The 16,728-nt window shown below is 36.0% G+C and overlaps 1 protein-coding gene across 4 annotated transcripts in view; it reads right to left on the bottom strand.

Annotated features, from left to right (window-relative positions):
• The window catches only part of LOC128988709 (uncharacterized), a 31,897-nt gene extending 15,169 nt beyond the window's left edge, over nucleotides 1–16,728 (bottom strand). Inside the window, exon 1 of one of the 4 annotated variants that reach the window (XM_054410276.1) lies at nucleotides 16,657–16,728. Coding sequence is in view for 3 of the 4 variants with exons in the window: in XM_054410272.1 (XP_054266247.1) it covers nucleotides 11,038–11,135 (98 nt within the window). In the remaining variant the exon portion in view is untranslated. Of the gene's footprint in view, nucleotides 1–7,326; nucleotides 7,374–11,037; nucleotides 11,242–16,360; nucleotides 16,630–16,656 lie in introns of those variants that run through there. The other 3 variants (XM_054410273.1, XM_054410272.1, XM_054410275.1) reach the window with 3 other exon arrangements.

Below are 16,728 nucleotides of genomic sequence, written 5' to 3'. Positions count from 1 at the left end.
ACACACGTGTGACATTGACACAACACTAGCTGTGATCACACTCAGGACGCGTGCTACTTGCGTAACTCACACACCTACCTGACTGATGCTGTTAACTGATCCAGGGCCCCATGCTGCGGACAAATGTATTGGTCAGTGACAGACTGACAGCTACAGACGACACACGTGTGACATTGACACAACACTAGCTGTGATCACACTCAGGACGCGTGCTACTTGCGTAACTCACACTTACCTGACTGATGCTGTTAACTGATCCTGGGCCCCATGCTGCGGACAAATGAATTGGTCAGTGACAGACTGACAGCTACAGACGACACACGTGTGACATTGACACAACACTAGCTGTGATCACACTCAGGACGCGTGCTACTTGCGTAACTCACACACCTACCTGACTGATGCTGTTAACTGATCCTGGGCCCCATGCTGCGGACAAATGTATTGGTCAGTGACAGACTGACAGCTACAGACGACACACGTGTGACATTGGCACAACACTAGCTGTGATCACACTCAGGACGCGTGCTACTTGCGTAACTCACACACCTACCTGACTGATGCTGTTAACTGATCCTGGGCCCCATGCTGCGGACAAATGTATTGGTCAGTGACAGACTGACAGCTACAGACGACACACGTGTGACATTGGCACAACACTAGCTGTGATCACACTCAGGACGCGTGCTACTTGCGTAACTCACACACCTACCTGACTGATGCTGTTAACTGATCCAGGGCCTCATGCTGCGGACAAATGTATTGGTCAGTGACAGACTGACAGCTACAGACGACACACGTGTGACATTGACACAACACTAGCTGTGATCACACTCAGGACGCGTGCTACTTGCGTAACTCACACACCTACCTGACTGATGCTGTTAACTGATCCTGGGCCTCATACTGCGGACAAATGTATTGGTCAGTGACAGACTGACAGCTACAGACGACACACGTGTGACATTGACACAACACTAGCTGTGATCACACTCAGGACGCGTGCTACTTGCGTAACTCACACACCTACCTGACTGATGCTGTTAACTGATCCTGGGCCTCATACTGCGGACAAATGTATTGGTCAGTGACAGACTGACAGCTACAGACGAATTGACACAACACTGGCTGTGATCACACTCAGGACGCGTGCTACTTGCGTAACTCACACTTACCTGACTGATGCTGTTAACTGATCCTGGGCCTCATGCTGCGGACAAATGTATTGGTGAGTGACAGACTGACAGCTACAGACGACACACGTGTGACATTGACACAACACTAGCTGTGATCACACTCAGGACGCGTGCTACTTGCGTAACTCACACACCTACCTGACTGATGCTGTTAACTGATCCTGGGCCTCATACTGCGGACAAATGTATTGGTCAGTGACAGACTGACAGCTACAGACGACACACGTGTGACATTGACACAACACTAGCTGTGATCACACTCAGGACGCGTGCTACTTGCGTAACTCACACACCTACCTGACTGATGCTGTTAACTGATCCTGGGCCTCATACTGCGGACAAATGTATTGGTCAGTGACAGACTGACAGCTACAGACGAATTGACACAACACTGGCTGTGATCACACTCAGGACGCGTGCTACTTGCGTAACTCACACTTACCTGACTGATGCTGTTAACTGATCCTGGGCCCCATGCTGCGGACAAATGTATTGGTCAGTGACAGACTGACAGCTACAGACGACACACGTGTGACATTGACACAACACTAGCTGTGATCACACTCAGGACGCGTGCTACTTGCGTAACTCACACTTACCTGACTGATGCTGTTAACTGATCCTGAGCCCCATACTGCGGACAAATGTATTGGTCAGTGACAGACTGACAGCTACAGACGACACACGTGTGACATTGACACAACACTAGCTGTGATCACACTCAGGACGCGTGCTACTGGCGTAACTCACACTTACCTGACTGATGCTGTTAACTGATCCTGGGCCCCATGCTGCGGACAAATGTATTGGTCAGTGACAGACTGACAGCTACAGACGACACACGTGTGATATTGACACAACACTAGCTGTGATCACACTCAGGACGCGTGCTACTTGCGTAACTCACACACCTACCTGACTGATGCTGTCAACTGGAATTTGTTGAGCTAAGAGACTGGTAGATGCAACCTGTTCTTTTAAGGTTTAGTTTCGGTTACTCAATGCATGCTTTTCAAAACATATCGGTGATAATTTTGACAGATATACTGTACTAAAGTTTGATTCATTCCCGGACTTCCAATCACAAAACCTGTCCCTTTCGGAACAGTCCAGGGAAATAAATCGTTGTTAAAGCTAGGTATTACTCGTCACCTATTATAGCATCATAATATATGTTGTAGTGATCAGCTAACTTGTTAACAAATCGTATTCGGTATTTATTTTTGTAATTGTATTAATTTCAAATCAATTGTGACAGTATTTATATCACCTTGGGAAAACAAATTACAGTACAAATAATGTTCGGCTTTTATATGCACATTAAATTGATTACATAGATATATTTATTAGCTTTATTGCGCAGCTTCGTAACACCCATTAACAAACTCACAATCTACAAATTCGACCAATAATGTATTAATATAAACCTTACAGCACTTAATATAGTAATCAATCAGCAAGTTAGTGTTTTTTCGCGCCCAAGTTGGCAATGCTGGCAGTGTCCGGTTCCGGTCACTCGCACTCACGTGAGCAGCTGATGCTCAATTAGCCGGACCTGATAACCCGCTGGCCGCTACACATCCCCACCACCACCTCCTTGTAACCTTTGTTAAACGCGTAGTAATGAGTTGAGCAAACCGATAACTGTTTGTAAATATAGCAAAGACCTTGCCGTTGATCATCTAAAATAACTCAGTACTTTGAATATTATATGAATACTAGAGTTTATTTGTGCGTAAACAAAATTATTTGTGCAGTCGACAAAATCTCATTTTTCTAGGTTACGCGGTTGTTAAAAAATACTTTTCTTATATATATTTTATAATAGAGTGAGTGGTTAGCTCTACGTTTATTAAGATCCGTAGGAGAAAATATAGCCATTGGACTTTATATCTACACTATATCTATGACTATATCTATCTATATGTGTAGATATAAAGTCAATGATATAGCTTAATATGTCAAATAAGCAGTGTTTTAATTCCTTGAACACCTTGCAAGGACTATGATTTACAGTACAAACGAATTTTCCAAAGAGAATAAAAATTGATCCTTGTTGTTGTTATGCATAATTTTCACAAAGTGAAACATTCGAATGAAAAATAAATTCGAAAGGTAAAAACTACCAACCCCACAAACTCGTTTCAATGTTATTTGAGAACCCACGTCAAGATTTGTTGCTGAATTCTATAAATTTGATCAGGCACCATGTACGATTACGTGCGTAACTTACAGAATTACAAATTATAACGCCTTCAAATACACACTAGTGTACCTGTTGCTCGATTTCGAGCAATTGCGAAGTATTTTGTATTAAGTACAGGTGTTATTTGAAAACGAATAACAGTCATAATTTCCGATGACTAAAAGAGTCGACTGAAATATTATGGAAATACTCACGATGTACAAAACAGTTCGATATAATCAACATTTATCTTAAATATATTATCATTTTTCAAAAGCTGTTTTTTTTTTAGTATTTTCTACAAATGTTAATACACTCATAGCCGCATTAGGTTGCCCATAATAATGAGATTTAAAATTAGATTATAAAAAACACATTATCTATATTTCTCCTACTTGGTGGTTTTCTATGACATTCATATTATGTTTCCAGTTTGCAAATAGACCCTTTCAATGATTGCTCAAGAAATGCAGCACAGTGTTAATTCTGTTTTCATTTTAGTATATCAAATTGACCAGGCTTTCTCGCTTGTTTTCATTGTAATATTTACTCAAACACAAATTTAACTGGTAAATATTTCATTTCAACCAAGTCAGTAAATGTTTTTAGCACACGTTTCCTCAAATTGTAACTCAAATACTAACAGCAATTAAATTATCCAGCTGATCATAATGTAAACAAATATGTTCTTCTTAAGGATAACATAGGAACTTTAAAAACCACTGGAGCAGAGCCCAAGGGGCTTTAAAAAATGTAAAGTCAGTTTGCAAATCTACACACCTAGGCGAACATATTGGTAGCCTATATAATATGTTGGGTTAAATCTTAAAACAAAAAAGCCTTATTGTTTACAAAGTTTCATGTAGCGTATTATAACATAGATTTCCAACGCATCTAAAAGAATTATGCTAGAAAAGATATACATATACACAATAATAGAGTTCTACAACAATATGTTTGAATAATTTAGAAGTCGATCAGCTGATGTCGTATTTAAACAAAACAGGAGATGATTAATCATGAATGAACAATGAATAAGATGACACGAAGAACAGGTGATACTTCAGCTGATTATTTACGCAATGATTGATTCACGTTGACAAAATAAGTTGCAATTCTTGCAGAATGATATTCACGCATATAATTTATTTAAGATTTGCAATAAATTAAAACTGTGATTTTAAATGTACATTCGAGTGTTTTGTAATTGGAAAATGTGTTGAATGAAAATGATTACTTTATTAGGCTACCGCGTTTATAAAGGTTAATTAGCTTAATTTACACTTAACTTTCTTTTGTATTCTTTTTACAAAGTCCTATTTCCTGATTAGTGGCGGTCTGTTTGTACGCAAAAGTGCATGTAAACAAGTCCCAAGGACGTTTATATACGCTTAGGATTGTATTTCAAGAAAGTTATACCCTTTTGTTCGTGGTTACTGAATCATTTCTTGGATGAGGCATTGAGCTTCTGGTAGTAAACAACTATTGCATGTAAAGGTAAGTTGCATAATAACTAAACACCCTCCTTTGTAAAGTCATCGTATACATCAGTTGAACACAGTCTTAAGGTGTGTTTTGTCCGTTTTATGTAGGGTGCATTATGTTGTTTGTTGATTGTTTTCGTTATTTATACCACTTAAAAACCAATTTAACTAAACCATTGCTTGTCCTATGGCAATACAACCAAATGAAGAGTTAATTGGAAAAATCCGCCCTAACATAAGAATGATACGTTAAGTTTACAAACGCACAAAACGTGACCAAAACTAAATAATCATCAAAATATGCATCATACTGTATTTTACAATAGGGTGAGAAGACCACTTGTATTATTAAAAACAACTACTGTACTAAACAGACTTTCTCGTAGATATTGTTGTGAGGAATCAGCCAAAGACAGTTTCAAGCTTTAGGTACGGTAGGTTATAGAGTAGTTAGGTAAATGTAGATGAATTGTTAGTCACTTGAAAACGGGAAAAGTTTCCTAATCTTCCGAAACGTAGTGTAGTCAAAACATTTAGCGTGGGAAAAGTCTATAAACTGATATTAAAAACAGAAACATTTCAATAACAACTCTCCCTGATGTTGCCGGACAGAAAACAAATGCCAAAAGCATGTGATTCAACAATGGGTGTCTTCTTATAAAATAAAAAAATAATAAAAACATTATAATAATAATTTAATAAAATCAAATGTGTTTTGTTAAATAGAAGTTTTATAACTGTATACAAAAAGAAAATTATATGTGAACTAAATATGTTTTCTGTCAACAACTCCTACCAATATTCCTGCTTAAGAACCCTCAATTAAATAAAACTGATGAAAATCCCGAAACTACAAGAAATCCCTTCTTTTGACGTTTGAAGTCAACATCAAAATATGTTTCAAACCATCCGTGTCCATATCTAGCCAGCCACCAAGACGTCTGAATTAAGCATGCGGCTAAGGCCGGCATGTTTCTTAGACACAGCTGTTAATTAATAGCCCATACAAATGGCAAACCTAAGCGACCTACAGTTTCCAAATGTTTTCCTTGTAATTAACGAATTGGTATAATTATCAGAATAGTACTGCGGATAGTCGTAGTAATCACTAGTGCGGACGTTAATCCACACCAGGGAGCATCCATACGGTCCGAAATTAATATCGGATCAACAACATAAGGATTGCTAAGGCAAGCCCTTGAAATATCAATTATTTTGTTAATGTAAACTAAATAAAATTTTAGATGCACAGTAATCCAGCATGGTATACACAATTAAATGAGTTATATTTCAATGTCTTGATAATTGTGGAGCGAGATGGTCTAGTGATAGCGCGCGGGACTTCGGTCCCCTATCGATCCCGGGTTCAAATCCCAGCAATTCCCAATAGATTTTTGCGAAGTGATAATGCCACAACCCCTCAAGGCCAAGCCTGAATTAGTATCAGCGACCACAGAATTAAAATTTAAAACTAATTAATTAACTTAATTAACTAATTAACTAATTAAATTAAAATTTAATTCTGTGGTCGCTGATTAGTATGCACGATGGTCCGGGCTACAGCTTCTAGAAAGAAATTGCTTTTTATACATCGACTTGTTTTGTTTTCACGCCGAATACAGAAAAGAATCCGTACGCCAAAAAAATCTTTAGATCTTTAGATTTTTTTGTATATTATAGACGCTCTAATAAATTCTTAGTGTAGGCACTCGACTTTCCAAACAGATTTATGCGATTGAAATTCTCAGTATTATTTTTAGTGAAATAGACTGAAAATAAATTGTTTATAAACATAAATGAAGGGTGAGTATACCACTGAGCTAAAATTATAACTGGAGGTAGCACTGCCATGGCAGAAGTCTGTCAAAAGCGAGTCGCTGATTTTGTTAGGTTGGTATAGCAGTAAGTTTTCTTACCATAGCAATAACATGGCTTCTTATAACTAGGTTGGTATAGCAGTGAGTATTTTTGTCATACTTGAATACTTTTAATACTTTAATAATTTTCTTTGAAATGGCGAACATACAAAGTAGGTATTTTAAGCCAAGTATAATAATAGTTATAGCAATAATATGGCTTCTTATGGACACCCACCTCACGCAAACATGGCGGCTGGCGACACGCATCTTTGACATTCAGTGCTACCTCCAGTTAGAATTATAGCTCAGTGGAGTATACGCATTGAGATTAGGCCCCTACCTATGTAGCTTCGTTATTGATCACCTGGCTTTTAATGAATTGACAAAACAGCTGATCTTGACCAAGATCAGCTGTTTTGTCAATTTATTAAAATCCAGATTATCAAGGGCATCCGAGTTCAGATTCATAGTAACAATAATAATACAACGTCAACAAAAATAAAATAGTATGCAAATGATCACATAATTTCCTACTGTTTAATAAAACATTTACAGTAAATTTAAATAATAAAATTGAGTAAATTAAGTTAACAATATACTACCTAGCTGTTGGACGCACACTCATGTTCAGTTGTCGTTTAACACTACACGGTCATGCCGACAATGTCAGTTGTTGTTTAGACTTTGTTCTTTCTAATCATCGAAGCCCTGCGAAACAAAGAGAGAGTTCATCACTCACTCTCTCGCCGCCTGACACCCCTGACGCGGCAACCCTGCGTACTCGACAACAACAATTTTTAGCGAATTTACCATATAGGGAATTAACTATTGTCGTAGTACTCGTGGTAAGACCTCGACTCGGGACCGATTTACTGTTTAGTTTTGGGTCCCCAGACGCCAAAAGCGCCCTCCGTTCAAATTCATATATATGTTTCCGATTAACTCGAGCAAGAATGATCCGACTTTGATGAAATTTTGTGGAAACGTGTAAAACTACGTTTATTCGAACGAGTTCGCGAACCAGCGTGATCGGACTATAGGAACGGGGGTTTTATGAGGGTTTTTATGGGGTAAAAATTGGTTTTTTCCATTTTACTCTAAAAACATAAAATTTCACAATTTCTTTCCAGACTATTTGCAGAGCTTAAAATAATTTTGAATATTGAAGCGTTGTTGAATGCCTAACGGTTACGGAGAAAGTTTAAAAAAAAACTTTAAATTTAAAATGTTTATGTTATTTTTATGGAGAATACTGTTGTAGTTTGTTTGTTTATGGATAAATTTTAATCAAATTTGGCAATTTTGTTTATTTCATACTAAGCTAAACCTAGGTACTCATAAAAATTAATATTATTTAAATAGGAAATAAATCTGACAATTTTCAGGGAATATTTGAGTATAAATCCAGTCAGGTAAATAGGAGTTCGCTTAGGTTTGCTGCCGCGGGAGTATTATGGATATTCAACGTTTAAAAAATGTATTGGTTGGTTAGTTTTTGTGGGCCAAACTGCGGGTAGGTCGTGATTTATTAGTGGGTCTGGTGAAAAGACTTGATCAAGTTTTGGCCCGGAATGAGGACTTCAACAAGTTTTGCAATTTGTTAGAGTAGGTTAAGCTAAATTGAACTTAAAAACTTCGTAGAGTATAGACTAATCTATGGTATGGACTACATATTTTAAACATTTTAGGGGTGTGTTTACAGTACCTATTCCATTGGGGCACGGGCATAATAAGTCTAGGAATTAGGACTTCTGTCGAATGTTACCGGGATCAAATCCCTCCTATCGCCAACGAGATTTTGCTGTGTGATAATGGTGAATTCAGTGCTTAGAAGCATTGACTATATAACACTATAGTGTTATATGGTCAACGTTAGAAGCCTTCCTCAAGATAAGTAGGTCTACTTATCTAGTTAAAAACATTACGTTACATTCCACGTAAGAAATCCTTTCCATGTTATTATTATTATATGTCTTTATTAAGTTTATTATTTAAAGGAAGTTTGTTACACAAGCAATTTCTCGAAACATTAACAGTGTCATCTTATGCAGTGGTTTAACACTTGCTCATATCATCCTGGTTAGCCATTTCCGTTATCAATCACATTTCGCACTGATATGGATTCAATTATGTTTTCGTTTATTGGCAACACTGTTGTCGTTAGACAAACCTGAATGAATATTACACAAAAATCGCAAGCAACAAAAAAACGTACCTATCCAAGATGTTTATACAAATTTAGGAAAAGGATTGTTTTTTCTAGTTAAAAATCCCCTTAAAATAATTGGTTAACCGTATATTGTTGGGAAATTAATAAATACTTGAAATAATCAGCTGACTAACAAGTTTACTGTTTAATTGTTGGGATAACAGATGTTACCCTCTTAAAGCCCGGGGGGAGGGGTTGCTATACAAGCTGTAGCCTATGGGTATGGGTTGAGCCTGGATTGAATTGTGATTCATAATCGAGAATATGGCTAGAATATTTTTAAAATCTTTAAGAGAAGATTACTGCTTTGGAAATATTATCAGCTGTCTGACAAATACTTTCTACCATTAGCTTGTCAACAATCCCAATATGGGTAAGCAGTTGAAGACTCGACACAGCTAATTATCTGTATAGACTCCACACATGTTAAGATTTAATTTGCACTGGCTACTAATGTGACGACTGTGTGAAAGATTAGATTCTTATATTTGATTCGGAAACCTGGTAAATATTTGTACAAGAGTATTTGAAGATTCCTCACTCATAACTGTAGTAAATAATTATATCAGTTAGCATTGTAATGATTTTGAAAGTACAGAATGATAAACTTTACAAACATTAACATGACAAATAATGTCTTGTTTGTTTTAATTTTTGCCGTAGTAGTTTTGATACATAGAAGCATCGGTCTACCCACGCATGGGTGTAATATTCACACAATAATTCAAATAAATAGTTTCTTTAAAACACTTCAGAACGCGCAGAAGACGCACGCAGGTTTGAACTGTGACAAATCAGGAAAAACAAGAGTGTCGGACCAAATGTGTGTTGGTTTGAGTCAATTAGTTCACTCATGACATCACCGATAGGCAATATTAGCTATGGTGTACACAATTCGTCAGTTTGTGATTCAGCTTCTGAAATCTTATTTGGATAACGGAAGCGCGTTTCATTGGCAAAAACACTGCAAATTAAGTTTCCAACCTATTTTAGAATATGAAGCATGTTCTAATGAAATCCAGTAAACCTAGTGGCATTGATGTAAATGTATTTTTACTTGTTCGAGGGTTAGTTTTACAACGTGTTGCTACCCTTTTCTACATTTTACTATATAATTATATAATAAACGGGCAAGCGGCTTGATAATTCGTAAACTAGTTTATAAATACAGTAGATTGTATAATATTGTCAAGATGGCCTTTCAGTTTAAAAATTAAGAAGTAGGTAATAAATCTTAAAAACTAAAACACAATCTGACGGAAAATACCTTAAGACTGTCTTCAGCCGATTTAGGATGCTGTGTAAAAGAGAATATGTTTAATCTGTGGTTTTAAGAATTCAGATGCACAAACCCACGTTTTTGGCTGTGTTATTCGTCGAGGCATCTGCTCAGTTTCATCTTGTGTTTATCAGCTGAGAATGGCTCCACTAGCAACTTGGCTATATTTGGAGCATGTTTAGTAAATGATTATTACTTATACACTTTATTGAGACCGACGTAGTTTTTGTATCTATTTTAACCTTAATGTGAATGCAGGGGTTTAATATGGAGTGAGGAGATCTGTGTAGCTTTATTACTGGTCAAGATCAGCTGTTTATTAATCAATTTATTAAAAGCTGGATCCAGTTTCTAAGGATCAAAAAGCGGCTGACTTTTATCGTGATTGAACCGAGGCCTATTGATTTTCAGGCGAACACTAAAACCATTCAGTTCAACTACTAAATAAGAAAAGTTTCAGTCTCTGATTTTATAGAAAACGTTAAAGAAAACAAACCAGCTAATGAGAGAGTTATCATAAAAGCTTAAGATAGTTTACTGTTTGTTCCCTCATTAAAAAACCTTTATAACAAAAAAACTTTGTTTAAACTATAGCCTGCAAGGCATTAAACCAAGGAGAAAAGTACACATAGAAAATTATACACTAAAAAGGAAACACTGTTATAGTCGACATCAGCGTAATCAAATTTCACCAACACGAAAAAAAGCTCAAGATTTTATCACAGAGTGAAAAGTGTACTTGTATGATACAAAGTCAATCCTTAAACTGTACGACTTAAGCTAACAAAATTCATAGCTACATAAACTCCGCATAAATTTACTGACCTGGCTCCCATTATAGGCCCTGTAGGCGATACCGGACGCCGGTTTTGAAAACGTCCACGACTCATCTGAGGACTCATATCGCCAAGAGCAGCTCGCATGATGTCCAAATGTCACACAATCAGGGAATATTGCAACCGAACACAACAATGCAACAGCTGATCAACAATGCCACAGCTGACCGATAGTCCGACTGTCCGCGAGCGCGACTCGTGCGGATGTGACAAACCAGTTTACCTGTCTTCCCACTTGAACCATTGCCAACTTGGCGGCAACTTTCTTGAAAAATCGGACGAGAAAACCACCGCTGACGCTCTCTTCGCGATACTGAATTTAAATAACCGTTTTAGGTTCGTTCACCTTGCCAAGTGCCAACCTGTAATAATTTTGATGGATTTAAATCGTTCACACATTATCATATAATGTGGTTTCGACATAGAAAATGTCAGGTGAAAAATTATTCTTAACGCTGAATTTTGTATGAATTATTAGAATTTAAATACGTTTAGAATGTATCTTGTTTTAGCTTAAGTAATTTGCGAACTGTAAACCCGTGTTCTGTTTGAAAGAATTAATGTTGGGAATTACTGTGGAATTATTTTATTAAGAGTAACCATAAAACGTTTTGTATTCGTCATGGTAAACGTAGTAAAATTTATTGGTACAGAAAACAAAATCAGGCTATTTGTAAAAGTTCATAAATTTACGTGATTTGATACGTTACCAATAGGCCTACATTCTCTTTAACATAAGTTTTTAGCGAATTTTCCGTATAGGGAATAACTGAATAAGCTATTACCGTAGTGCTCATGGTAGGACCTGGACCCGGGACCGATTTACTTATTCGTTTTGAGGTCCCCAGAGGCCAAAAACACCATCCGTTCAAAATTATATGTGTGTCAGTTAGTGCGATAACTCGAGTAAAAATGATCAGATTTTGATGGAATTTGGTATAAACGTGTTAACCTACATTTATTTGAACGAGTTCGCGAGCCAGCATAATCGGACTATGGGAATGGGGATTTATGGAGAGTTTTATGGCGTAAGAATTGGTATAAGTAAACTGTTGTAGTTTGCTTGTTTATAAACATATATTTTGATCAAATTTGGAAAATGCATTTATTTCTTACTAAACCATTAACATAAAAAAACACTTTGACTCTCCTTGTTGCAACAAACCTAAGTACTTGTTAAAATAATTCTATTAAAATAAGGAATAAATGTGATGTTTTTAAGGAGACATTTAAATGTAAATCCAACAAATGGCAATTCGCAGTCTGCAGGTTTGCTGTGGCGGGGGTAATTATATAAAATCTTGTTATATAAAATTCTCTGTACAAAAACAAGCGGTGTTGACACATTGACGTCATCAGGTTTGTTTACAGCGAGTTGCCTGAAGCTATCAGCTGATTATTTATATTGTTGCTCACCTTGGACACTTCCTAGGTTAGGAGGGACTATCCAATCAATAAACTGTCTTCTCAACATACTGTCACAACATATGGTGGGCCCACTCATGTTTGGTGGATTTATGGCGAATGAAAAGAAAGAAAACTACGAAAATATAAATTAATTCTTGTAACAGCTGATTTATTATACCACTGTGTTTAAAAACATTTTTTTAATTTTAAACACCGTTATTTTGTATACAAAATGCTGTACTTCAAGTTAATCTGACAAATCTATCTCTATTGTCCACTGTATAACATTTATATACAAATACTTTACTATTTATAATTTTTTGTAACATCCAAGACGATTGCGTATATATTTTGTAAACAGAAAGATTATAGAATGTGTTCCTATGAAAACTGTAAGAGTGTAGACGAAACTTTAGCATTTGCCGGTTAAAATAAAACTGTTGGACATGTTATAGTGTGCATTTGTTTATTTTCTAGTTGTGTTTGTACTTGTTCGTTGTACTTGTTTTCACAAAAAATGACACCACCAAAATAATGTAATATCTATTGTTGAGCGAATTCAAATGATCCTAAAGCTAGGTTTTCCTATGCGCGGAAGCGGAGAGCGGAGTGACGAACGCGGAGAGCGGAATAGAGATTAACATGGTGTTCCGCTCTGCTTCTAGGAAAACAGTAACATTAAATTACCTAAGACAAGTGGAGTCCGCTCTCCGCGTTCCTGTCTCCGCTCTCAACTTCCGTGCCTAGGAAAACCCGGCAATATACCTATACGTATAAGAAGTATAGTTTCCAAAGTACTTTTTTGTTGGCAGGCTATAACTACCTCAATTCTTCGCCAATTTCCATAAATGAGGTGTCATTTTAAAGCTCTTTTTATCCATGGGGGAAATATACAAATCACTCATTTTCTAATATATATATTTTTTTTTTGTGAAAACGATTAGTTGTATAATTCTGCAAGTAATTTAAACTTGAAATGTTTATTTGCGTTATTCGATCAGCTGAAACATGTGAATTAAATAAAAACAAACTAATATTTTACTTCCAAAATCCGAGTGTTTTGTTTTTACTTCGTCTTTGACGACGAACAAACTTAAAGTCGGAACCACGTAAGTTTGCAGTTGAGGGAGGAACCTATTTACCAAATGGTTTTGAATGAACCAATGAGAACCGTGCGGTGTTGCCAAATCTAATAATCCCAGCTGATTTGAAAATATTGCTTAGTATATTTTAATTCGTGTTTTTAACGGGCGAGTAATTTCTACGATAAGGGTTAACAAATAAAATGATTTGATAACTTCCATTAGTCGCCATTGCTCACTAACTTTTTGTTACATTTAAATCGTTTCAAATTTTTGTAAATACTAACCAAACCGATAGCAAAAGCTAAACGAAAATAATATATTTAATTTTTTTTACCAGATGACCAATCTGGTTAAGATGTAGTCAACGAGGAAACAATCATTCTACCTTGACTGTGTAGAAAATATAAAAGTGACTTTGGACCTAATGTAAATTAGAAGACTTTGTTTTCACTACTGATTACTGATAATTTGAATTAACAGCTGTTATCCTCTGTTATACAATTTGACCAAACAAGATTACAGCGCATTCACACCGTCAATGTGTGCATAGTTACACAACTGATCGGGCATATCAGTTACATGTTGCATGATAAGATGAAACTATTCTAGAAAGATATGGAAACATTAGTTGCGATGTAATGGTTGCGAAAATGTAGTTAGGTTGTTAAAAAAGTACAATGTGCATTACACATACAAAAATACATTGTCTCAATATAAAAATACTTTGTTTTCAATACAAAAATAAATTGTTATAAAATCAATCTTAATTAATTTATATTATACTTTTACGTATTAACGAAACTCATTGCTTAAAACATTACAACGTTCGTAAAGCGTAATCTTTGCTTTCAAATTTGTATACCAATGACTGCAGTAGATCGGGTTTGCACCAATATAAGAATACAGTACCATTCTTTTACTAACGAACGAACATGCTTCTAGAAGTCAAGCATGGTAATATATTTGGTTAGGAACTATCATAGAACGATTTAAATAGTATTTATAAAAATGTTGGGCCTGACAAACCAAGTTTTTTACCTCAGCATGTTAAAAGCCTTTATATATATACAGGGTTAATAAAACCTGTGGAGACCCCCTGTTAATCTTTTAACGGCCGATACTAGAAAAATTAAACTCGGCACACCTTTATGGCATGCTATGAAGTACTTTTTGGGCATAACCGCCCCTTGGTGTACATCCCCAAAATGGGAGATTACTCTAAATTTTCAAATAGTAAGACCCATCGAGTGACCCCTCATTTTGGAGGTCCCGATAAAAGGAAACTAACAACGCAAACTAGAGGTCTCAATCTTAACACAGTAAAATATGGCAGCTAATTGAATATAAAATTGCAAGTTAATTCTGATTTCTAAAGGTTTCAATCAATAGTTTAGATATAAAGTCAATGGTATAATCCTCCCTAGGTTCCTAGAAATAAGTGTGCAAAGTTTCAGAACTTTCAGATTATTTCGGAGGTTGGGGCATTAACTTTTTTATTTTGACTGGACTTTAGTTTAGGTCAGATTTACTTAAAACATAGACCAAGCATAGGCATATTTTCTCGTAGTGTATAGTATAGTATTTAGATGTTCAGTGTTTAGTTTTAATACTTATAATGGCGAATAACTATGTAGGCCATGTTTGATAATAGATTCAATATCTTTGATCTTTGTGCACCAGCTAAAACAACCTTAAAGTGTTATCAATAAAATTATTTTGGAGATTCTCCAAACACAATAATTAGTAAAAAACAAGGAGGTCAGGACGTTTCCGGATCTGAAATCTGATCCCGTCATCAGGGCAGAAAGTGACTAAATGATATAATTATGTTTTTGGTACTTCGCCTGCCTACGGGATAGGAATCGAGACCCCGTGTCGTAATAACTTTGTAACGCGGTGTAAGATTTTATAGATAATTAATTTCGTAAATAATAACAAAAACTCCCCAACAATAGACTTCTAACAAAGAATCTTGTGGTGTTTACGTCCCGTTTATGTGTTACCGTAGAAAAAAACAGCCGTTGACAAACAGCAGTTAGTTCTATTTGGTCGCAGCGACTTTAAAGTTCGTAATCGTAACACAAGGAATAAATAATAAACTTTAAACCTCTACAAACACTTTATGGAAACCCTGTATTCAGCTTACACTAGAATAAGCAAGATATCACTACATCAAGAACGTATGTTTGATCTATGATTAGTAAAGCAAATTGTTATATGTTATGGTTTTGTGTTTATATTAACGGAAGATTGTTCTGGGCTCTCTTAAATGCTCAAAATCATTACTACTTCAAACTTTACAAAATAAGCTACTAACTATCAACTGTGAATTATTATAAACTAGAGGTCGTCCAGTGGTCGAAAACTCGACCAAAAATATGTAATGTACATACTTATCTATGTTCCGGAAGCTGTAAATAAAACATGTGATAGGAATTTCTTTCATTAGCTTTGATTTTCTGTTTATTGTTTTGTTGTTATTTCATCACCAGCATGGCAACCCATAAGGCCCATGTTAATGTTTTTATTTTAAATTCATTTTTTGTGTTTATTTGTTGCCCATTTTAATTTATAAAGATATTCTGCACAACTACAGGCAAATATCTTATACTACTAAATATACTAACAGTAAGCGTAGATTTTCCCTGCGATGCACACGAGCTGAGAAAAAAGGTTTAAAAGAAACATGCTTGCCTACATATAGATACCCGAGACTAAAAATAACAAAATGTAAATTGTTAATCGGATTGAATGAATGAATTATTTTAACTCCTTAACTCCTACAATACATGTAAAGCATAAATACACATAAATACTCACCTAAAACTGATCTTCTCTATCATATTGAAGCTGTGATTACGATGTTTTGGCTACAAGAAACTGCAGTTCAAAATAGTCAAATCCCATACGCTACAACCTATCAACTCCACACTTGTAACCCTAAAGAAAACCTAAACTCAGACAACAGTGTTAGACCTACCACGTTCTTACATTAACTAACAGATAATCTATAACAACAAACTATTTAGCAACAAACACTACCAATAATGTTTATTCTACAGAAGGTCATGCAGATAACGGCTGTTAGGTCTAACATGGACTGTGGTGGTACTTACTCTGTCACTAGTAGTGATCAAATGGCCTCTGTTCTAACATTGAGCTTCCCATAGGCTATCAGAGGTCCATGG

This window comes from Macrosteles quadrilineatus, unplaced genomic scaffold (assembly GCF_028750875.1).
Source record: "Macrosteles quadrilineatus isolate MER2022 unplaced genomic scaffold, UCM_ALF_1.0 Scaffold_3__2_contigs__length_128488019, whole genome shotgun sequence".
Taxonomy (NCBI): domain Eukaryota; kingdom Metazoa; phylum Arthropoda; class Insecta; order Hemiptera; family Cicadellidae; genus Macrosteles; species Macrosteles quadrilineatus.
The sequence above is the reverse complement of the archived record's forward strand: the minus strand, read 5'-3'. Positions and strand labels throughout refer to the sequence as shown.